General features: G+C 47.1%; 1 protein-coding gene across 2 annotated transcripts in view; it reads left to right on the top strand.

Annotated features, from left to right (window-relative positions):
• ASAP1 (ArfGAP with SH3 domain, ankyrin repeat and PH domain 1) overlaps positions 1-22,952 on the top strand; it is a 294,496-nt gene that overhangs the window by 242,464 nt on the left and 29,080 nt on the right. For both annotated transcript variants that reach the window (XM_039845875.1, XM_039845874.1), the window contains exons 16-24: positions 4,371-4,534; positions 6,097-6,230; positions 7,931-8,022; positions 10,096-10,282; positions 10,519-10,604; positions 11,683-11,798; positions 11,955-12,022; positions 13,019-13,126; positions 15,176-15,404. In XM_039845875.1, the coding sequence (XP_039701809.1) occupies positions 4,371-4,534; positions 6,097-6,230; positions 7,931-8,022; positions 10,096-10,282; positions 10,519-10,604; positions 11,683-11,798; positions 11,955-12,022; positions 13,019-13,126; positions 15,176-15,404 (1,184 nt within the window). The remainder of the gene's footprint in view (positions 1-4,370; positions 4,535-6,096; positions 6,231-7,930; positions 8,023-10,095; positions 10,283-10,518; positions 10,605-11,682; positions 11,799-11,954; positions 12,023-13,018; positions 13,127-15,175; positions 15,405-22,952) is intronic.

Here is a 22,952-nt window from a genome sequence, read left to right as displayed (position 1 = left end):
CATTGTGACAGAAGCAGGGAGCGGGAAGGACTGGGTTTGGTGTCACACTCCCCTGGAGGGTCGAACCCTCCCCTCACCTGATCAGGTGCGCAGCCTCAGGCAGCCCCCTTTCATAACGTCATCCCTGGTCCTGAGCCTTCTTCATTCCCTCTTCCTGCCAGGACTGAAAAAGGCGGCGCGTGACCATTACCTTTTCAGAGGCGTGAGAGAGGGGACGTTTGTGTTAAAGCTGGCAGCTGAACCTTTTTGTAGTGTTCAGATTTTTAAGTTTCTGTCCCGTCAGTGACACACAATAAATTTTTTCCTTTCTCGTTTCTGTAGAGCGACAAGATTCTGCTGACACCCTTTTTCCTTACACTCACCCCTTTCTCTCTCTCCTCCTCTGGGGAATTTTACTCTTTCCCCGTCTCTGGGGAGAAATGATGGGGATCAGGAAGAAAGTACGAAATGGGTAGAGAGGAGGTAGAGTTGGGAGAAACAGCAAAAGAGCCGAGGGGAGAGAAAGAAGGAAAGACGAAGGGAGGAGAGGAGGAAGGCCTCCTGGTCATTCATTCATCCGAATATTTCAGGAATGCCGACTGGGCGGAGAACCATGTAAAGCATGGAGAATACAGCGTGCGGGTGGACGGAGCCCCTGCCCGAAGGCACTCAGGTGTCAGTGCAGGGACAGAGGGTGCGGGTGCACACCCTCTTGGGTTCTTGGGGTGCTGCTCAGAGATGACTTCCGAGAGGAAGGTAGATGCCTGAGCTGGCTCGGGAGGGTTACAGATACTCCGCGGTCCAGGCGGGAGGTTCTGCTGGCCCAGAAGGAACAGGAAGGAAGAGAAAGGAAGCGACTGGTGGCTGGATGGTGTAGGTGCAGAGTTGGCCAGCTGGAGGGTGACGAGAAACCGGGAAAGAACGGGAAAAGTCATGAGGGCCGGCCTTCCACCCTCAGATTCAGAAAGAAGTAATATTTACCCCCCAAAAAAACAAAAAACCATAATTTTTGTTACGATCACACTGTGCAAAATGCATGTCATGCCGTCTTATTCTCACAGCCCCAGAAAGTAGGGACCGTTATCCCTGAAAAACGGGGAAATTGAGGCACAGTGCGCCTGTGGTCCCACCCCTGGTATCCTAGGGGTCTTGTGGTCAGGATGGAGAAGGAAGCCTGCCCTGTACCAGGGCTGTCGGCGCCTGCTGTGAGCCAGGCAGCAGGGGTCACCTGTGTTCCACTGATCTTCCAAACACACCACAAGGTTGGCATAATCACACCCATTTTGCAAGTGATTAAACTCAAAACAAAACCAGAGATGTGTGGTTGGAATTCTGGCTCTGGTGCTCGGGCTGTTTCCAGCTTATGACGCTGGCTCCATAAGATGTTCAGCTGTGTGGTTGAGAGCCCAGGGGTCATTTGCCTTGGTTTGGTCGGCATCGCTCAGTTTACTTTTAAGGTCCCCTTTGGAAGGTGGCTGTTAAAGTGCGTGGTTCGAGCAGGTCACCGTTCCTGGTTGTGGTGGGTGTTACTGGTTCCCTCTAAAAAAAGGTACAGCGGGCAGTCACAGGTACGGGGCACTCCACACACAGGTCGCATGAAGAGTTACCTGGACAGAATTCCAAAATCACTTTGGAACGTTGCTCCCCCTTCTTATTTCACTCTTCGCTGCTTTGCCCTTCCCGGGAGCCCTAAGCGGGAGGACGGAGAGGTGGTGTGTGTGAGGCAAGGAAACATCCGCTCCTGTGTCTCCTGCATCTCAGACCTGGGCCTTTCGTGTTTTATTTACTCTTATGACTTACAGGTAATTCAGTTTGGTCAAAGAGGTCTTGGTTTCCTGCCCACAGGACCACACGCCCTTCACTAAAAGGGTTCTTGGCCCACCCTGCAGTTGTGGCATGTGAGGCACTTGGAATTCTCTCTGAGTACAGGTGGCAGTGTGACAAGGGGACTTTGTTCTGAGTGATGTAGGAGGTAATGGCATTCAGCGGCGCAAGCATGTTCCTGGGAGGGAGGCCTCATTTCTTCATTTACTTCCAAGTTACGCAGAGGCATTTTCACTGCAACGTTGTTTCTTTCTCGTGTGAAATTGTCTGGTGAAAGAGAATGAAGAAATCGCTTCCCACGGAGGCAGGCGGCTGGCACAGCAGAAGGAGCAGCTGCGTGTTTAGAGTCAGGCGGACAGGATTTCTGGTCCTGGCTCTGCCGATCACTGGCCTCTTGACCTTGGGCAGACCTTCTCACCTCAGTGTGCTTGCCAGTACGACGGGGGTTAGAGACCTCGCTTACAGGATTTTGAGACTTGCGACAAAATGTGTAAAGCTCCCAGCACAGTGCCAACTTTTTTAATCTGTAAACTCAAAGTGACTTTTGAAATACTAAAATACAATTATGCATTATTTTCTATATTTTTGGTATGTCTGTTACTTAAAATAATTTTTTTTAATTGTCAGAAATAGTTACTTTGATCCTCCACCCTTTTAAAACGTAGTCATTCCATTCCACCAGATTAGAAGCATTCCTCTAGAAAATTGTCCTCTAAGTATGTACTTTCTGAATATCACGACTGAATATCTCTATTCACCATGAGCTCTTGAGTAAAGAGGCAAAAACAGCATAATGGGAGGAACTCTGGAAAAGGGAAGTTATCAGAAGTGTTTTTGCATCTCAGTCTGACACCGGTCCAGCTGTGGGACCTCGCCCAAGTCATTTAGCCTCTCAAAGCTTCAGCTCCCTCGTCTGTGAAGTGTTATAGACACTAACTCAGAGGCTTGTTGGAAGATCATAAATCAAAAATGATAAGTATTTGGTACATAGTAGATACTTGTATTATTAGGTAGGCAAAATATTACAGTGCTTAAGGAAAGCAAAGCAGAGACTCTGCTGCCGAAGTGAAAACCTCAGTAATATCGATGCCACTGATAAAGTGCAGTGATGGATTCTGTTGAATCCAGCTTTTTGAACTGTTTTTAACAAAAGTTTCTAGTTTCTAACTTGAGACAAAACAATAGAAAAAATGCTATTTAATTTAAAATGGATTAAAGGACCACCGCACCCCACTCCACCGCCATTCCCAGACTGTTGGTTTTGAGGTGTTGAGTTTTCAGCATCAGAGTGGAAAAGCTGTCTCACAACATGCTGGAGGTGAGCGCCCCCTAGGGTCAAAGGTGCGACTTGCAGGGCACATCCTTCAGGTAGTTTGGTTTGTCTTTCAATTCCCATTGCTGTCTCTCCTACTTACTCAAAACCTTTTACACATAGTCCTTTGTTTCATATCCATTTGACCCTACAAGGCACACACATAAAAACTAGAGGCTTGGTTCTAGACTTCTGTATTCTCTGCTGAAGATAGGTGTTAGCTGGCTATGCAGTAGGTGGGAACAAACTGTGGTTTGGAAATGTTTTTCATTTTCTTCTTAAAAAAATAATTTGACTTCTTTTCTTCATTCATGAAGGAAATACAAGTTCCTGATAGATACAGAAACTTACAGAAAGGCACAGAGTCAAGCAATCCATCTATTATCCATTTTTCCTGTAGAAAATCACCCAAGGGCAGCCATTGGTAACATTTTGTAAAATTCCTTCTGGCCTTTTTTTACCCCAGAACAGAAGTACATAATGCACACATACATTTAAACTTGGGGTTACATCATATAATTGTTTTATCTGTTTATTTCACGAAACATTATGTCCTGAGCACTTCCCTAATGTCATACCAAAATTAGTTCAAACTTTAATACCTGGCTAACTGTTCTACTTTGTGGCGATTCCATGCTTTATTAATCAGAGTATTTAGGTGGTTTTATGCACAGGTTGGTGGCAAAGGATTGTTTTGTATGGTACATATTGTGATCTTAATGTATATATAATTTAATAGCCTTCACTTTTCATTTCACATAATAAAAGCATGTTTCCACGTTAATATACCTTTTTCGGAAGCATGCATTTTCGTGGCTGCTAATGCAACATCATATCCATTTTCACTCTTAAGTGCCTCACTGACACGGTCTTCCAGAGAGCGGGCGCCTTTGGCTCATCTCTTCCCCGCCTCCCATCCATTTCTCACCAGTCCTTTCTCATCCTCGCGTTGGGCTGGCCCCTCGCCGCGGCCTCCTCATTCTGACACTCCCTCGATTCTGTCCAGACGGAAGTGCACGTGCCTGAGTATTCGTGCGAGCCCTCAGCGGTGGTGACCTTTACCTCTCTCATCCCTCCCATTTCCTTAAGTGTCTCTTTCCATTAGGTTTAATTTCTTTCATTATTCCTCACTTTATGGCTGTTTGGGGAAGGGATGTCTCTTTTGGTATTTATTGATGAAAATAGGATTTTTTGCAGTGGAAGGAGGAAACAGTGGCCATGCTCTTATGTCTCCTTCGTCCTGTTTTGACGACAGGTGGATATCAGTGTTGACAAATAGCAAAGAAGAGGCCTTGACCATGGCCTTCCGTGGAGAGCAGAGTGCGGGGGAGAACAGCTTGGAAGATCTGACAAAAGCCATCATCGAGGACGTCCAGCGGCTCCCTGGGAATGATGTCTGCTGTGACTGCGGCTCGTCAGGTATTTGTCTCCAAAGTGAGGCCAACTTGTCAAACACCCTTCCTCTTCCTGTGGAACCCAAATGAGCTAGTTATTGAGAAGCTGTCTCTCCTTATGGACACGGACACACACCCAGCGTGTATTATGAACCTGAACGGTCACATCTCTGACCTGTCCCCATGCCGTTTGCTCTACCTGGAAAGCTGCCATTTGCTCTCAGTATGGTCACCTGCCAAAACACCGTCTTTCCCAGTAAGGTCCAGATAAATAGCACACTATGGTCCAGTATGGAGAGAGCACTGGACATGGAGTCCAGGGTCCGAGTTCTGAATCCCCAGCCTGCCACTCAGCCCAGACAACCTCATGCCGAGCCCCTTTGCTCTTCTCATTTTCAATTTCCTCATCGTAAAAATGGGGTAACCAGCCTGAGTCGTCACGAGGACTTAGTGAAATGGTGCATGTGGTGGCTGACACGTGGCACAGGCTTTCCTTCCTGCTCAGTGAATCCTCTCCAACCTCGATGTCACGTTGGTGTCACCTCCCCCCAACTTCTCTTTTCCAATAGCATCTGGACTACCCGGGCACCGGCAGCGGCTAACAGTTTATGCAGTACCCACATCATCGCAAGGATCATGCGGGTCGTTTTGCTTACGTCATCTCATCAACCCTCACGGTCGCTCTGTGAGCGAGGTAGTAACGTGATGAGAAGACTGGGGACTTAGAGAAGTGTGGTGACTCCCTTGGCGTCACACATCCGGCAGGGGTCAGAACATGGGTGCACACCTGCTGCTCTTAAGCATTAGAGCATGTGATGTTTTACTTGTGAAAACGGACTTCTCTATACAGCACGCAGTAAGCACCTCGGAGACACATCTCACATTTTCTTCTGGTTTTGTGTCTGTGTGTGATAGTGACACACGCAGTATGAGGATGTGGCACCAGAGTAGTAAATAAGCATTAACCAGTGAGAGAGACGCTTGCCACAGAGAGCGAGCCCTGAGGTTTGGGTAACAGAAATATTTGTACTTTATTATTTTAGAGCCTTCGAGGTTGTAGAAAAGGCTGAGGTCTCTGAAAGAAACATTCAGTTCAGTATTTATAGCTACCTATCACCAAGAGGTGCTTGTGGAGAAGCTGTAACCAAGATGGGTTAATGTGAGTCGTAACGTGGGGGTAAAGACAGCTGTAGAGCTCAGTGCCTCGTGGGCTGTACTTAACAGGCCTGCAATCCATCACCGGCAGGGACAATGCTGGCGGTGAGGGAACACCCGTCGCCAGGCCCAAGGGTGTTTCATGGGACCTTGTGGAAAGTCTTTCTAACACTTCACAGGAATAAAGAATTTCATTTTGTTTTCAATTCATTGAAAGGACATTTTTAAAAATGTGTCTTATCACACTTTGCTCTCTAACAAGCTATTAATTTTTATAATAGCCTCTTGGATAAACTACAGGCCTCCATTTCTTCCATTTACATCTTCTCTTTATGATTCTTAAAAAGTTTTACTACTGTTCTTTCAGCTTCCTCTGTAGTTGGCACACTAAAATTAGATGTTCGTTCATTGTCTTCAAAATCTTTTCCACAGAACCCACCTGGCTTTCAACCAACTTGGGTATTCTGACCTGTATAGAATGTTCCGGCATCCACAGGGAAATGGGGGTTCACATTTCCCGCATTCAGTCTTTGGAACTAGACAAATTAGGAACTTCTGAGCTCTTGGTGAGTAGTGTGACCTGTACTTCAGAAAAAAACTTTTAAGTTTATTGTCATGAAAATATTTAATATATTGTTTTGAGGTGTTTGTTCCTGCTGAGTGCAAAGAATTCTAATTCCTGAATTTAGCGGATTTGCATAGATATTTAAAATGTAAATTTCGTTGTACGTCATGTTGACTATTTCTACTTCCTGTTTGAAGAACTGGTGAATCATACATTTCTGTAATTAGTTCAGCTAAACTAGCTGTTTTCTTCTGGGATGGGCTTTTTTAAAGCTGCTTTTTCTTTCAGAATTAGGTTTATATGATTCACTGTGATAGCAGAAAAGGGAGTTAGGTGCTGAACTCACACGTTCACTTTACCCAGGGGCTTGTGTTATTCAAAACAATGACTAGAGAGTTTTTCTCTATTTTTACTGTTTATAAGTTTGTAAAAGTACTCATGAATTGGGCGTGGCCTGTTAGCCACTCTCGTAAAACTGACCCTTTAACCTGTAACTCCTGTAGGTCGTAAGGGGAAAAACCGTGTGAAGCTGTGGTGCTCAGCTTTATAATATGGAAAAGGGTTATAAACACACAAAGGATTTATAAGCCTACTCTTCCCATCACGATTCACCCACGTTTGGAGCCCTCATCAGGTCCAAGTTAAATCGGTCCCCACAATACACAAATAAAGGAAGGGAAGGCCCACTTGGCATCTCCCATGATGCCCTGTGGTCATAAGCCCTGTCTTGCGTAATTTGAACCCTGGTGCACTGTGCGAGAGTCTTTATATTCAGGGCTCTTCCTCAGACAGAAGGCTCCTGAACAGAACCTGAGTGAGCTTGAGGCTCCAAAATCGGAAAACTGTCTTATCACCAGCCTTGTGTGGAGAAAGGGACCCGCAGGTCAGGGCAGTTAGCCCGCAGCCTGCAGCCTTTGTCATCAGAGCAGCCAATAAGCAATGACATCCTGTCTCATGTCGTGTGACTTAGGAAGTATCATAAGGGGCTCCCTAATCACTTCAGAAACCGTCTTTTTTAGTATGGAAATAGTGTCACTCCATGTCCTTGACTTAACATTAATGAAACCATTTGATAACAAGAAATGGGGAGAGTCCAGATCCTAACCGCTTGCTCGGTGATAAACTCACGATTTTTTACCCCAGATACCTGATTGCATGAATGTTTCTTAAACTTTGCGTTGATCCTAAAATGATCTGAATGACCAAAAGCCCTTCAGGACAGATTTTCTTGGAAGGGTGTTGAACCCAGAAGCAAAATGCTTGCTTGGGCTTCTTCTTTAGTTGCCTGCCACATCTTAATTTGTACCCCAAATATAAAAGAATTCTACATCTGCTTAATCTAAAACGAGGCATGATGGCCGTTGCAAAGCTATTGTTGTTCATTAAGCATTTAACCTGTGTCTAATCTCAGATTGTGTGTGTGTGTGTGCACGTGTGTGTGTAGGATCACATCTGTTCTAGCATTTATCACATTGTATTTATAAAAATTGCTGATTTTCTTATCAATATTCCCACACACCTGTTAGCTCCTAGGGGAGGGACCTAAGTGCTCAGTAAATGTTTGTCGACCAGATGGATGGATGGTTTGTATTCTGAGTCAAATGAGAGAAAGACCATATTCTGAAATTTCAAAAACAAATAATAGGAAACTTTTAAACTAGAGTAAAGAGTGTGCTATGTTGCATTTTGTTTTTGTTACAGCTGGCCAAGAATGTAGGAAACAATAGTTTTAATGATATTATGGAAGCAAATTTACCCAGCCCCTCACCAAAGCCCACCCCTTCAAGCGATATGTAAGTACCTCTGATAGATTGAATTCTTTACCATTCTATAATTGTTTTTCTACTTTCCAAAAAAAACTTCTTAGTGGTTATAGAATTCTCCCCGCTACCCTCCAGAAGAAACCTCATTATGAGGAAAAAGCCAAGCAAGGAAAAGTATTTTGAAATGTATTTCTGGAATGCACAGATTATTTTCACCGTCACCTTCCCCTAGGGAGTTGCAGCTGGCCTGGAGGATGAATCTTCATAAGAACGATTATCTCTAAGTCACGGCATGTTGTGATAAATAAGAGACACACCAAAGCAGTGGGAGATGCCTATCAGATCGGCAGAAGCTTAACAAACAGCGCGCCGGGCAAGGCTGTGGGGAGCAGCCCCTCTCCCTTACACGGTGCTGCTGCACTGTCCGCGAGGAGCAATTAGCCATGTTTATCACAATTATAAACATACTTACCTTTCTGGCTCAGCAGTTCCACTTCCGGGAGATTATTCCTCTTCTGTAGTAGATTAAGAAGAAAGCAAATATCCACCTGCAGGCATCTGATTAAATGTTTTTTGGTACAGCCACACAATGGAACGCTGCAGATGTAAGAATAAGGACACTTCTTATGTCCTGATTTGGGATGATCTGCAAGATGACCATTACATTTAAAAAAAAAAACAAAAAAAACATGCAAAACACTGTACAGAAACAGACTGTCTTTGGGGTAAGGAAGGGAGGAGGAGGCATGGGAACAAGTCCACATCGCTCTAGACAGAGACATGCCATCCAAACTCAGGAACTGGGTTTTGGGGTAAATTTGCTGACACATCTCCCGCTTTTGAGCACTCACTCCTCACCGTCTGGACTCAGACACCAAATACATTTGGACGCTGAAGAATACTTAAACACGTATATTTCTTTGAAATTGTGTTTGCTTGAAGAACGCTGGAAAATACACCAGAAACAGAAGTGCTTACTCTGGCATGGGCGTGAGCACGAGACGACTCAGTAAACCTTTTGATTTTGTTTTTATCTTTGAGTCATGTGAATCTTTAAACCTATTCGAACATTTTTACATGGAATTTATATTTAAAATTCGTTTAATACTGTGAATGAATAGGAGGAAAGGTTTCATTTTGGCTTGAGTGGTCAGGTGCCAGCCCCTCCTTGGTGGGCTGCTCAAGCCACCAAATTTGCAAAGCACTAAAACTGTTATGAGGCATATTTAAGGGACATGGTTTTTTTTTTTTTCCCACTCTGAAATCATGAAATAAAATCTCCCGGTAGGCCTCTTGACAGCTGTCTTTTCTTGAATTCATCAAATGTGTATTGCATGTTTATTCTATGCCTCGTATCATGTTAGATGCTGGGGAAGTAGCAAAACACAGACTAGATATAAACCCTGTCCTTGTGGTCCCCGGAGTCCAGAGAGGAAGACAGGCAGTAACTAAGCAACTCGACAGTTAACTGTGGTCATAGTTGCGGTAAGTGTCACAGAAGTCGGGGATGTCAGGGCCCAGTCTGGGGGCGTCTGGCTTAACAAGTGTTCAGGCTTCATCCTAGCACAGAAACTGCTTCGCTGTCTTTTTTACACTAATGAGCACAAATTACAGAGAAATAAGGCTTTAGGGACCACCTTTCTGAACCTCAGGTTTCGTGCATCTTAAAATACGGAGTCATGTCACATGACCAAAATCCTTTCTGTGAAGTTCCAAAAACCTTTCATTGGTCTTTAGCATTGTTTTAACATATTGAATTTTTCAGTGTCATTCTATACTTACATGTGTCTGAGTTTGAAGGTGTAACAAATAGCAAATTTCCCATCCTATTGCCCAAGGTGGGAACGAAAGATGCTGGGATCTATGTGCCCGTTTATCGCCTGCTATGCATCCCCTGCACGTACTAGTAAACATACACCGGCTTCTTCATTCTGTCTCTTTTGGAATAACTTGGTTTAAAATCTGGTTTGTCTGAATGTTAAAAAGAAGTATCTTAATTAAAATAACTCTTCTCAAAGAGAATTGTTTGTCAGAAAAATGTAAATCTTTGTCCACTCTCGGAAAATAAAAATTCTTGGCTCGTACCGTTTTGCTGTGTTTTAGGGCTGTACGGAAAGAATATATCACGGCGAAGTATGTAGATCACAGGTTTTCAAGGAAGACCTGTCCATCTTCCTCAGCCAAACTGAGTGCGTTGCTCGAGGCCATCAGGTCCAGGGACTTACTTGCACTGGTTCAAGTCTACACAGAGGGGGTGGAGCTCATGGAACCACTTCTGGAGCCTGGACAGGTGAGGCTTCAAGAAAACCGCAGACAGGAAGGGATGTGGGAAGCCCACTTGCAAGGCGACTCGTTTTACTATAATGAGATTCTGGTGCATTGGGCGACTCTGTCTAAGTCAGGACAATTCGGGAGTGAAAGCGAGTGCTGTTAATAATTACTTTGGAGTCGCTGGTGTAAAGGAAGCAGCTCTGGGCAAAGTGGGACATATGACCCCCCTGTTTATGCTTATTCTTTCCTTTTCAGGAGCTCGGGGAGACAGCCCTTCATCTTGCGGTTCGAACTGCAGACCAGACATCGCTCCATTTGGTTGACTTTCTTGTACAAAACTGGTACGGTTTTTGTTTTCTCTGACCACAGCCTGTAAGTTAACGAACCGGCCCAATTAGCGGCCTAGCTCAGGAATCAGCAAGCTTCTTCGGTAAAATGCCAGATGCTGGTTTAGGCTTTGCAGGCCATGCGGTCTCTGTTGCAGCTGTGTTATGAAAGCAGCCATAGACAATGTGTAAATGAGTGAGTGTGGCACTATTCCAATAAAACTTTATTTACAAAAACAAATGGAGGGTCAGGTAAGGCCTGCAGGCTATAGTTTGCCAACCTCTGGCCTCAATCTATGTAAAATCCTATCCCTGTGTCCAAAACCTGCTTCACTAGGAGAGGTTGAAAGAGAGGAGACTTAACAGCACAGGTAACAAGGTCTGTGAGTTTTCATTGTACGTAAGTTTATTCTGAGATAGCAGTTTGTGTGGCTGGCTCAGTAGCTAATTCAAACTTGGGACATATCAGTAGGAGTATAGTGTTAAACCCAGGAAGTTCGGACTTGCTAGATTCTTTATTGCGTGGATCCGAAAGCCAGAGCTTATGCAGAACTGGAGCTTATCCAGAGGAGAGTGAGCAAAACAGTGAGTTTTGAGCCCACACGTGAAGAACGGTGCCTGGACACAAGCCAAACTGTGTAAGTGGCCGAGTCCCTTCCCCAGAGCTGTGATTTAGAGCACTGGCTGTGGGAACAGATGGCCTGTGCTCAGACCCCTGCTCCATCGTCCACGTCTTGATAGCTTTGAAAGCGAGCGCTTCATCCTCTCTGTGCCTCAGTCTTTTCACTCATAAAATAAAAGTCACAGCACCCACCCCATCGGGTGGTTGTGAAGATTAGATGAACTAAACATGGAAGAGCTGAGGGGCAGTGTCTCCCCTGTAGTAGGCACCCACCAAATGCTGACTGTGACTGTCATGACATCGCTTATAAACCAGACTGTGATGTTAGGAACATCCCAATTTTTCCTGCTTGTAATAAATAGATCTGAAATATGACTCATTTGTTAGCACAGAAATAAGTGATTAATCTGTAGTTTTTAAACTACGGAGTAAGTAGTCATTTTTTTTCCAGTAATAACTTAATTTTTTCAGTGGGAACCTGGATAAGCAGACAGCCCTGGGAAATACAGCCCTCCACTACTGTAGCATGTACGGGAAACCTGAGTGTCTGAAGCTGCTTCTCAGGAGTAAACCCACTGTGGACGTCGGTAAGAGCATGGCAGGGGGTCTCTTCATAACTACAGTAAGAGCATTTGGTTGGCAAAAGCCAAGACTTCCATGTTGCATCATATTTTGATTATTGTTCCTTGCCTTTTCAAGATCTGTCCTAGGTAATTATGCAAATTTATTTGCCCTTATTTTAGTTAACCAGGCTGGAGAGACTGCCCTCGACATAGCGAAGAGACTAAAAGCCACCCAGTGTGAAGATTTGGTAAGCAAAAATGGAAATGAACTATTTACTAGACATCAGCTGCCTTAAGATGTCATTCCAGAAACTAGAATTGGAAATAAATGAAGCAGATTCTTTTTTTTTTTTTTTAACATTGGCTGAAGAAATTCAGACAAGCACTTTAGTTCCATTTGAAAAAAGATGATAAGATGATAAATTTGTCATCCAGCTGTCTTTGGAGTGCCATTATGATGTAGGAGCTGAAAAGCATTCGAGAGGTATTATTACCAGACGGGCTTCTGGATGGAGGTCATGCTCTTGATTTGCCAGAGCATTGGGCTTTCCCTATTGCTTAACAGTGAAGAAGAATCATTTGGGGGGCCGATTCTGAACATCGAGCAAGTAGAGGTCGGAGTGGAGTGGTTCTTAAAATGTTAACACAGTGTTCTCCCCTCTCCATTCCCCTGGACATACTCACCTTTTCCTGATCCCACTGGTTCCTGCTCATGACTCCGGACCCTCAGCTCCACACGGTTCCCTGAACCGTGAGGAAGGATGAGATGGGAAGGATAAGTTCACTCCTCGACTTTCTGCTTAGTGCTGAGTTCCAGGCCAACAGTAGCACTTTTTTATTTTTACAGGACTCTGTTGAGGAAGTTCTGGTTACCCCTCCCCCATGAGCGAATCAGGAAAATAGGACATGGATCGAACTGGCATTGTCTGACTTTAAAGGCCTCCTTCTCACACGTCACTGATTTTTGCCTTCCAGCCAAGAATTTGCAGTTTTGAGACTCATTTTAATAATATTTGAGAAAGCTCAGAATTTTAGAGGAAAGTCATCAAGTTAACAAGGCTACGCCTGTAATTTTTTTAAGCCCGTCTTGTGGCAGTTGAGCTTCCGTTACCAGAGTTTTGGCTGTAATGCAGCTGCTGGTGATTAATTTGAAACCAGGAACGAGGTGGGATTTGCTCAGTGTTCATGTAATGCTGGGGTGTTTGGCATTTGCATTAAAATGATTACCCTGCTGTCACTTTCAGCTTTCTCAGGCCAAGTCTGGAAAGTTCAACCCTCACGTGCACGTAGAATATGAGTGGAACCTCCGGCAGGAGGAGATGGATGAGAGCGACGACGATCTTGATGACAAAGTGAGTGTGAAAGAGGCCTCTGAATTCCTTGGTGCTTCCCCTGTTTTTTTTGCACTGTGTAGACATAAGACTCATTCTTTGTGAGCGTGTTCTTGGTCTTATGACCTGATGTACCAGAGCCGTTTCTTTCCTCAAGTGTTTGCTCCTTGCCAGGTACCGCTTAATAGCTGTGTTAGTCAGGGTTCTCTAGAGAATCACAACAAAGAGGATGTGTATACATAGAGAGAAAGCATGGAACTTATTTTAAGAAGCTGGCTCACACATGTGAGGACTGACAAGTCCGGAATGTGTGGGGCAGGCCGGCAGGCTGGAAATTCCAGCAGGTTCGGTGCTGCAGGCAGCCTGGAGGCAGAGTCCCTTCGGTGGGGTCCTCCTCAGTCTTTTCTCTGAAGCCCTTCAACTAATTGGGTGAGGCTCACCCATGTTATGCAGGGCAATCTGCTTTCCTCAGAATCTAATTTAAATCTTAATCACTTCTAACACCTGTCTTCACAGCAACACCTACACTGGTGTTTGACCAAATACCTGGGCACCATGGCTTGGCCAAGTTGACACAGAATTAGCCATGAAAACCGTTAGTTGATGAATAATCGGTTGTCGTTTATTGAGTACTTGCACATGGACTAAGCAGCAGTGGGCACGTTGCCCGTGTCGCCTCATACATCTTTACCAAGTGCCCACTGCGCCGTGTTACTGCCCCCGCGTTTCAGAAAAGTGACACATGGGGAAATTCTGCAACTCGTCTTCAGTCTCAGAGCTAGTAAAGCAAGTCTCAGGAGTCAAACCTAGTTCTGTCTGACTTGCATAGACAGTTCTGAGCGACCTCTGAAGGTTCACGTGTGCATTTGCCATTGGATGCGCGTTGAGCGTTTCCTCTTCTGAGCGGGATGTACAGAAGGCTCGAAGGCGGACGTGCAGAGGTATCCCGCAGGCATCCACCACTCTGAGCGGAGACTAATTATAGTACAGCGGGCAACATGATACATAAGAGTTGGGGAAATTCCTGAGAAGTGCTCAGCGGACAGAGCAACTGCCTCAGCCTTGCCAAGCAGTGAAGATCTTATCAGGGGGATCTGGGTCTCTGCAGGTAGGGAAGAGCTTGCCAGGCGAAGAGGCGGGGAAGAATATGTCCTCCCAGGAAGAGAGAAGAGCACATGCAAGGGCCCAGGGGTCCTGCCAGAGCTGGAAGTCTGAGGAATGACTAGAAGCACAGTACGTGCGGTCACCTTCCAGCTGGCTGGGTGGTGAGAGGCAGGAAACTGCCCTGCGGGGTCCCGTGGCCCAGATCGGGAAGGGCACTGTGAGCCAAGTCTGGCCTTCTAGCTCCGCCCACGCGGTCAGGAACCAGCAGAGACTTGCTGTCAGAAAAGCGGGGTTTCCTACCAGCTCTGGTCAGTGTGGAACATGGGCTGGGCTTGAGAGAAACTGGAACCAGGCTCTTCAGGAGGCCAGTGCTTCGGTGGGAACCGGAGACTCACTAGGAATGGCTCCGAGGAACATTTCTGAGCTCTCCATGCAGGACCTGGCAGCTCTGGGTGACACCGAGGTTCCTAACTGGAAAGTTGCTTGGATTCTGAAGCTTGTCACCAGGAGTGCAGACCCTGGTGTCTCATAGGCGATTGACAGTGACTGGGGCTGACAAGAGGCTGGTGCTGCACCTACAGCTTTGAGTCGATATTAGGTGTCAGTCAAAGCCACAGGTGTGGATGAGGACAGAACTTCAGCATTAAATGCTTGAGCAGAAAGGAACATTTAGTGTAGTCAGTAAGAAATACATGGAAAAGCTGTTCAGGTGTTTCCTGCATGGGGGAGGGGCTCGTCAACTGAAAGTTAACTCTGTGACTTTGTGCTGCTGATGCCACCTAACCAGTGTCGCCTTGATGTGACCACGGTAATGGTGACGTGTCTGCATCCTTCCTTCGTACTGTATGTGGCTCTTAGGCTGTCATTGCAGGTGACCTCATAAAGCTCCGAGCCACAGGAGCCCAGATTCCTGTGCATCTTGATCATTATGTCACTCACTGCGCTGTCTGTTGTCTCATCTGCCAGCCGAGCCCGATCAAGAAAGAGCGCTCGCCAAGACCTCAGAGCTTCTGCCACTCCTCCAGCATCTCCCCCCAGGACAAGCTGTCACTGCCGGGATTCGGCACTCCAAGGGACAAGCAGCGGCTCTCCTACGGCGCATTCACCAACCAGATCTTCGTCTCCACAAGCACAGACTCGCCCACGTCACCAACCTCGGACGCGCCGCCTCTGCCTCCTAGAAACGCCGGGAAAGGTATGGGCTTGGAGAGGGGCCTTAGGACTCCAGCCACAGTGCTTGGAGTCTACCCCGCTTCAAGGTAACAATTGCAAGGTGCAGTGGAGTGGCAGAGTGTAGGACGCGGTGCCCAGCACCAGCAGCAGAGTGGGCAGTGTTGTGGGTGCTCCCCGTGCATTCTCTTGTGTTAACCTCTTGGCGGTCCTGTCAGGTGTGTGCTTTTTTTGTGCCCATTTTACAGATGAGGAAACTGAGGCTTAAGGAGGTAGAGTGACTTGCTCAGGGTCACGTACCCGGTAAGTGGTAGAGTTGAGATTCAATCCAAGGTCACATGTAAGGGTCACCCCAGCCAGGGGGAAGTTGAGAGGTCCCCAGAGCTGTTGCCTCGGATTTATCCTCAGCCAGCACGTCCAAACGCGGGGCTCTCCTTGTGCATTCAGCCCGTGCTGACACAGGTTCCCAGGGTCCCTCCATACATAATGCCAGGCCTATTTGAATCACACTGGGGCTATTTTCTGGGGAATGTGAGCTTTATTCAAAACAGTGTTTTTTCAAAGCTTATTCTCCATTGAAATGGTGTTATAAATGGGAGCTGTGTTCTAAGAGAGACCCCAAATGGCCTCATAGATCATCAAATAACAGAGAAAGTTTATATTAAGTCTTCGGCGTGAATAGTACTCATCACAGATAACCAGTGACCGTGACGGTAACAACACGTGCAAGCCCAAGGTCTGACCCGCCGCTGTCTTCTCACTGTTTGACGCATCATCCCAGAACATACCTGGATAAGGCAGCCAACCCTTTTGGCATCACTAACGTAACATCGAACCTCAGGTCTGTGCTGTGAGAGCGCTGGGCTGCTGCCCACCTGTGTGACGATGTCCCCCCTCAGGGCGGCAATCGGGAAAGAGCAGAGCCTCCCTCTCGGCCACCTGAGAGGCTGGTGAGAACCCTCCAGGCCAAATTAAATGATCGAAGTTGCTCTGACAAGGTTCCTATCCCCTAGTCGTGGCCACCAGCACGGCAGTGACCACCCATCTAGACAGACAGAGCCTGTACCTGTTCACAGAGCCTCCAGGTAACTGAGAATCTTGAAAAAGGTCTGCAGGAGAGAATGACACCGGAGTCCTGGGGGCCAAGAGAGGGGCCTGCCTCCTCCCCTTTCTGTAGTTTTGTCTCAAGGGGATATAGAAACCCATAAAGCATGCCGTCTAAGTTAATGCTGAGCATCTCTCTCCTGCCTTGAATAAATCCTAACTAGCTCTTTACCGTTCTCAGACGACACTGCGCCAGTCAGGTGGTGCCCTGTGCAGACGATTCCCCTCTATTTTTCTCATCCCATTCTGTTGAGCTGATAGACCCACTTACATGAAAACAAGGGTGCCTCGACTTTGTCACTTGGGTCACTCATCTTCCGTGGTCAGCAAAGCAGAGGTCTCTGCTTGCAGCAGAAGTCATTTCCACACCGGGAGTGCAGGGGCTTGAAGGATGATGGCTTCTGGGGAGGCAGAAAGAGACAGTCAGGATAGAGTCTCCACTAATTGGAAGAGAACACAGAGGGGCACAGTAGAAAGATCATTCTGAATCTAGCTCAGGACTATCTTCCAGAAACTCCAGCTGCCTCATCAAAATGCAGGGACGTTTGACTTAAATTGTCATCAAGCAAAGCCGCCCGTCAGAGTTGGAAGACTCAGTAATTCAGAACCCCAGACTCACCACCCTGAAGCCGTGGACAGATACAATTGCTGCCTAACCCCTCCTCATGTGAGATCCAGTAAGGTTAAATCAGAGGCATAAATACAAGTACGCAGGGTTTCTCACTGGTGATCAGCCCCTTCCCCCGCCCCTACTCTACGTGCATTAAGACCAGACGTTCTCCAGGCCTGCCAGGATTGGTTTGTCTTTCATCTTTAAGCTAAGATTATGTCGTAGAACCAGGATACTGCAGAGTGAGAAGGATGCTTAAAAATTAACGCGTTCTACAACCCATCACACAGCGAAGGGAGCTGAGCCCTGGAAAGCCTAAGGAACTTACTTCCGGTCACACAGTGGCTGGAATAGGACAGAAAATTAAAGCGGGCCTCAGGCTTGTCCAGCCACACCTTCCAGTTTCTTCTTCTCCATGTTGAGGACGATAGTCCATCTCTGCCTTGCCTTCATTACGGAATTGTCGTCAGAATCCGGGGGGAAAATATATGGAGAAAGCATTTTGTAAAATGCAAAGCCCTGAACTACTGTGGGAGACTCTGTGTCGTCAGGCTGTGACTCTAGATGCTTCTAGCACGGCGAAGGGTGAGCAGCGTGAGCCTCGTCTCACAGCACAGGTCCTTGGAAACCGATATTACGTGCTTATCCTTTGTCTGATTTAACTGTTTTTTGAATAATTTTAAGCTATAAAATTGCTGTTTTCTCCTGTGGTTCAATTCCATACCTTTTATACAGCGATGGCATGAACTGGGTCTGGAGATTAGTGAGACGGACAGGAAGCATTTAGCTCAGCGCATGGCGCATAGTAAGTGCCCCGTGGCAGGTACTGCTGCTGGCACTGTGCCTGGCATCCTGAGGCCTCCGTAAGTGCGTGTACATGGCCGCTTGGTGACATGGAGAATACTGAAGCAGATGCTACGTCGCCTTCACTTTAGACAAAGAGACCACATACTCTCATTAATCAGAGAACGTAGTTTGAGACTAATACGCTGTCCAAGGCAGATCGATTGGTGAAGCCAGACCGCGGCCACCTGGGCAGCCGTGAGCCTCCGGGAGCCAGACTTCAGTTCCTCTTCCAAGAAGCCGTCTCTCCCTTGTCCCACTCACGAGACTGGGGCCCTTCCTCCATAATTGCCAGCCCTGTCCTGGTCTCATTTTTTAACATTTTAGCTCATCTCGCTGAGTTTCAGGGTCTTCATCTGAAAAGTAAGGGTTGGCTGTCCACCTTGCTGGGTCCCTGCCCGCAGGACATGAAGCAGTGTCTGTGAAGTGACAGCACGCAGCGAGCAAGCAGTAGATGGGGGGTCTGTCTGGTCCTCCTGCACGTGCTCCCTTCAGCAGGTCGTCCGGGCACTGGGGATGTGGCGAAGCATGGGGACAGCGCTCCTGCTTCTGAGCTCGCACTCCGGTGGGAGGGGGCAGAGGCGTGTGCCCTCGGGGCAGCGCGGGTGGGCTCTAGGGGTGTGAGGGAGAGTTGCTGCTCGGCTCGAAGATTAGAAGCGAGGTGGGGGGGGTGGTCACGGAATCTCGTTTCAGTCTCTCCCAGTCACGAGGCAGAGCTCCTCAGGCGCAGGGGCAGTGAACGAGCTGTCCTTGCACCCCTGGCACAGGGGTGGGGTGCCCTGTCGGTGCTTGTTGAGTGAACGAACAATAGCAAGATCAGTGAGCACATGTCCCAGAAGTACGTGGGCAGCCAGGAGGGGGCGCTCGTGTAAGCCGTCCTGGGGCGTGAGAGTTACCTTGCCCAACGAATACCTACAGAATGTGGGCAGCGTTATGTCCAGACTCAGTCGCGTCTGCGTGTTCCGCACCATTTCTCCACCTTGCATTCTGTGTCAGTCGGGGCAGAGCCAGGAGTGAAAAGGGAGGAGACTCCTCGGGTGTGAAGGTCGCTGGCCATCATGAACATGCGCTCCTGGGTACTCAGACTCGCCTAGGAAATGGTGTCCTGTTCGCAGTATTACTCATATACTGATGACTTTACAATTTCCTGAGTTTTTTTATCTCCTGGGAAAGCAGTCGTTTGAGTGGCTTGATTTTAAAGCTTCCCATAAGCCATCGTTTTTATTCATGTTCAGTTTTTTTTTTTTTTTTCTGGCCTGTTTTTATCAGTCTCCCCGACCCTTTTTACATCATTGCGCATCTTGGATTGGCCAAGACTGTGGCTGAGTTTTGCCCTCACAGTGGCTGCTGGCCCAGGCTCGAAACTTACAGGGTGCAGAAAGGGAAGCAGACATCCCTGTGGCTTCTTGCAGCAAGACGAGGACGTGGCGGAGTTGTCACAGAGCCAGCCCCGAGCCCCTGAACCTCGTTCTCTTAGTCATCAGCGTCCTGGAAGGAGCTTGAAGGACAAATGAGCAACTAATGCTGCGTTGTGTGTGGCACCATGTCGGAGTCCTCATGGGCCGTGCTGCTGACTCTTGTGGCGTCCATCACACTCCACGCCATGTCACGATGCCTCCGTGTTTCCCCACCTGGCTGTGGAGGTGATAATAGCTCCTTCCTGTACGCACATTCCTCACTCAAATCAGCACAGTGTATCTTTATCTACTTTTTAAAGTAACGTAAACCTTCCACTCTTTCAAGCTCTATGCTACGAAAACCATTAGAAATATGGTAAAGTTTTCATTTGTGTTGTCCAGAGTTATATAACTATAACTTATGTCATTAACACACATGGCGTGGTAGAATATATAAATCATACAGACGGTTGCTTTCAAAGATCATCAGAATAATTTTAAAGCCATCTTCTGGGTCTTGCTTTTTTCTTTGCCGTGTCAAAGATGTACTTTTATTTGGTCTCCCAGCATGGAAAACCAATGAGTTTTCCGTTCTTCTAAGAACCAAAAATGTGGGAACGTTGTAAAAGAATCCCCAATACTTGCACCAGGAATTACTCCCTCAGGAAGGAAGGCAGAGCGCGGCGCTGAGGCCAGGCAGAGGCGCTGTTCGGCCCCCTGACGCTCAGGAGGAAGCGGGGGCCCAGGGCCAAGAGGGTGGGTGGGAGGGACCTCGGGCTGAGGCTACTTTGAGCTGACCCTTCTGCGGAGGAGGTGAGGGGACAGGCTCTTTTCCGAGTTCCCAAGCAGGGAGGACACGGTGCCACCCACAGGAAGAGAAGCAGAGTGCTTCCTGTCAAGGCTAAGAGCCTGCTGTCACAGTCGGAGTCACTCGCTGTGACTGGTCAGTGTCCTCAGCTCCCTGAGCCTTGAGTCTCTTCACCCTAAAATAAATGCCCCTGATCACAATATGCCTTTATAAGGCGAGTTCTAGGTAAGGGTATGAATCGCCTGAGTGTCAGGTCGGGCACACCATACTCCCAGGGAGTGGCGGCTCTGGGGAGTCCAGGAAACGGAGGAGGAGGCTGAGCAGGAAGCGTGCGACTGTGACTTTAGGGATGGGCTTTTTTGATCCCTGTATTTCACTGTAGGTGAATGATTCTCCCGGCCGTCTGAGGGTAGATTTTCCTGGTCGTTGAAGATGCAGTCCTCTCTGGCGAGGTTTTCCTCAAACTCCCTCTGTAGTCCAGGACTGTAGTGTTTTCCCATCAGGGGGCTCTAGTGACAGAGGAAACGCCAGGCCTACGAGGGCCTCCGGAAGTAGCTGCAGCCTTTTAGGAGTCTGAATGGGGCCGGGGAGTGGGGACCAGGCCTCTGCCTGCAGCTGCCCGGGGCTGCCTTGCGGGCAGAGGCCTCTGAGGTGCAGTGTCCTCAGGCACCCGGGCTCCCCGAGCTCTGGCCACAGGCCGGGCCCACTCTGGAGCTGTCGCCCTCAGTCAGAGGCCTCTCCGAGCTGATGACATTAAGGCGCTCATGGCAGCACAGCTCGAGGGGTTCAGTGGGGACCATGAGAATCGAAGGCGTGGCAGACTGTCCAGATGGAGTGACCAAGAGGCCGCTGTTGGAGATGCAGACAGCGCCCCAGGCCTGCGAACCCTCGGGAAGAGCTGAGGTACAGTCTGCTGAGAGAGGACCTTCGACCAGTTTAATGAACCTCAGTGTTATTTATAGCCGCTTTGGAAGACCAGACTCATACTTTTAAGAAAAAGAATTAGAAGATAATTTGACATAATAGCCAATATTAGTGGCAAATGTGGTTTGGGGCGTTTTCTGCTTATTTCCACAGGCCCTGGCAGAGTTAAGGGGAGAAAATTGGCTCTTCGAAGGCTTCTCCCCGCCTGTTAATCTTGCCTTTCACTCCTTTTTGAGTTTGTTTGATACCGTTTGTTCTTTTTTATTTCATTTTGTTTTAGCTTTCCTTATCCTGCTGTAATTGCTTCTTTCCCATCTGAGCCAGTACTCAGATTTATTTTAAATAAAACATCCCCTTTAATGCTTAGAGATAGTTACTCATTTTGGAAGTCTTCTGAGCTCTTTGACTCTTAAAAATATTTGGGTCTGCTTTCCTGCAGTCTAATGCAGTGTTTGTCCTTCAGCCTGTTTTGACTCGTGCCCGACAGGCTAAGACAATTTTGTGGCATCTTCCTTTCTGTCGCTTCTATTACAAAGCAGTAGGTGGCTCTGTGTGTGTGTTCTCTACGAAATTAGATTAAATTTTAAATGTTCCTTTTCAGACTTAACACTGTCCCTCCCTATTTTTCCTCTCTGCCCCTGGTTTTTGATCAGTCATCCTAAGTGAGATACAGTGTCTTCCTTAAGAATCACTAGCCTTAAAACAATAGAAGTAGCAGTTTATTCATCCATTTATTTAATATTAAATTACTCAATTCAACCTACTATAATATACACCAGGCCAGAGACCAGCCTAGCCTGACAGAACCCACAGCCTGGTGAGGGAGACAGGCAATATGCACATAAAGGGAAGTAATTATAGGTTGTAATAGCTGATATGAAGAAAGTATGTAATGACATGTGGAACTCTAATCCCTTCATTTTTTGAAATGATGACTCAAGAGGCTTGATTGTGCCTGGTTTGTGGTTACAGGATGTCTCTGTTCTGATCCTTCCTGAAGCTGCATCCACACACAGCTTTGCCTAGAGACACAGCTCGGAGCGTTCTGTCTTTGGCGGGTTTTGTCTCCAGGCGGGGTTTGGAACGGGTTGAATGACCTTTCAGATGCAGTGCCTCAGCAAGTCACTAGGTGGCGGTAAAGGTGAACTTGCTGGAGAAGCTCATCATTGTCTATCATCCATTCTCCATTTATTTCCAAGAGGAAAGTTCCACTTCCTAATACGGAGCATCAGTGGTGGTTTTTCTAGGGTGCTAAGTGCGGGAAATACTGCCCTGGCTTTCAGGAACAGCAGCATCGTGTGATGGGGTGAGCGCCTCACTGTCCCAAAGACCTGCATTGCTGTCCTGGCTCTGCCCCTTGTGGCTGTGTAACCTTAGTCACGCCAAGCCCCCACTTTCCTGGCTGCAAAATGGGGCTCGTAACAACCAACCCATATACCTGCTGGGGTGGTTACGAAAAATCAAGGGGAATAGCTGATGCAGACACACTTGGAAAACTGCAAAGCACTATCCAAGTACTAAGGTGATTTTATTGTTAAAAAATAAAATAGTTTCTGAAATTGCAGTGGCTGGTGCCATAATTAGGTGTTGATTTGGGGAAATGGTAAGGCTTCCATCATGTGTCCCATCATAGGACTGAGAGAATAAAGTATATAGCCAGGGCCACTTAATCCTAAAGCAGATGATGATTTTACTGAGATTGACCAGTAATTGATAATATTAACGCTTACTTCACCAAGAAAGGAAGCCAGCAGTAATCAAGCTTTTCTTTCAATACGCAGAATGTAAAAAGCTCTTTTGGAGCCTTTCCGGGTCATCAGGTACCTACCGTCCTGTGTTAAACATTTGGTGTGGCAGTGTTTTTAGCTTTTTTTTTTTTTTTTTTTT

Source organism: Pteropus medius, unplaced genomic scaffold, assembly GCF_902729225.1.
Source record: "Pteropus medius unplaced genomic scaffold, Ma_sr-lr_union100, whole genome shotgun sequence".
NCBI classification, from domain to species: Eukaryota; Metazoa; Chordata; class Mammalia; order Chiroptera; family Pteropodidae; genus Pteropus; species Pteropus medius.
This window is presented reverse-complemented; position numbering and strand designations above follow the sequence as displayed.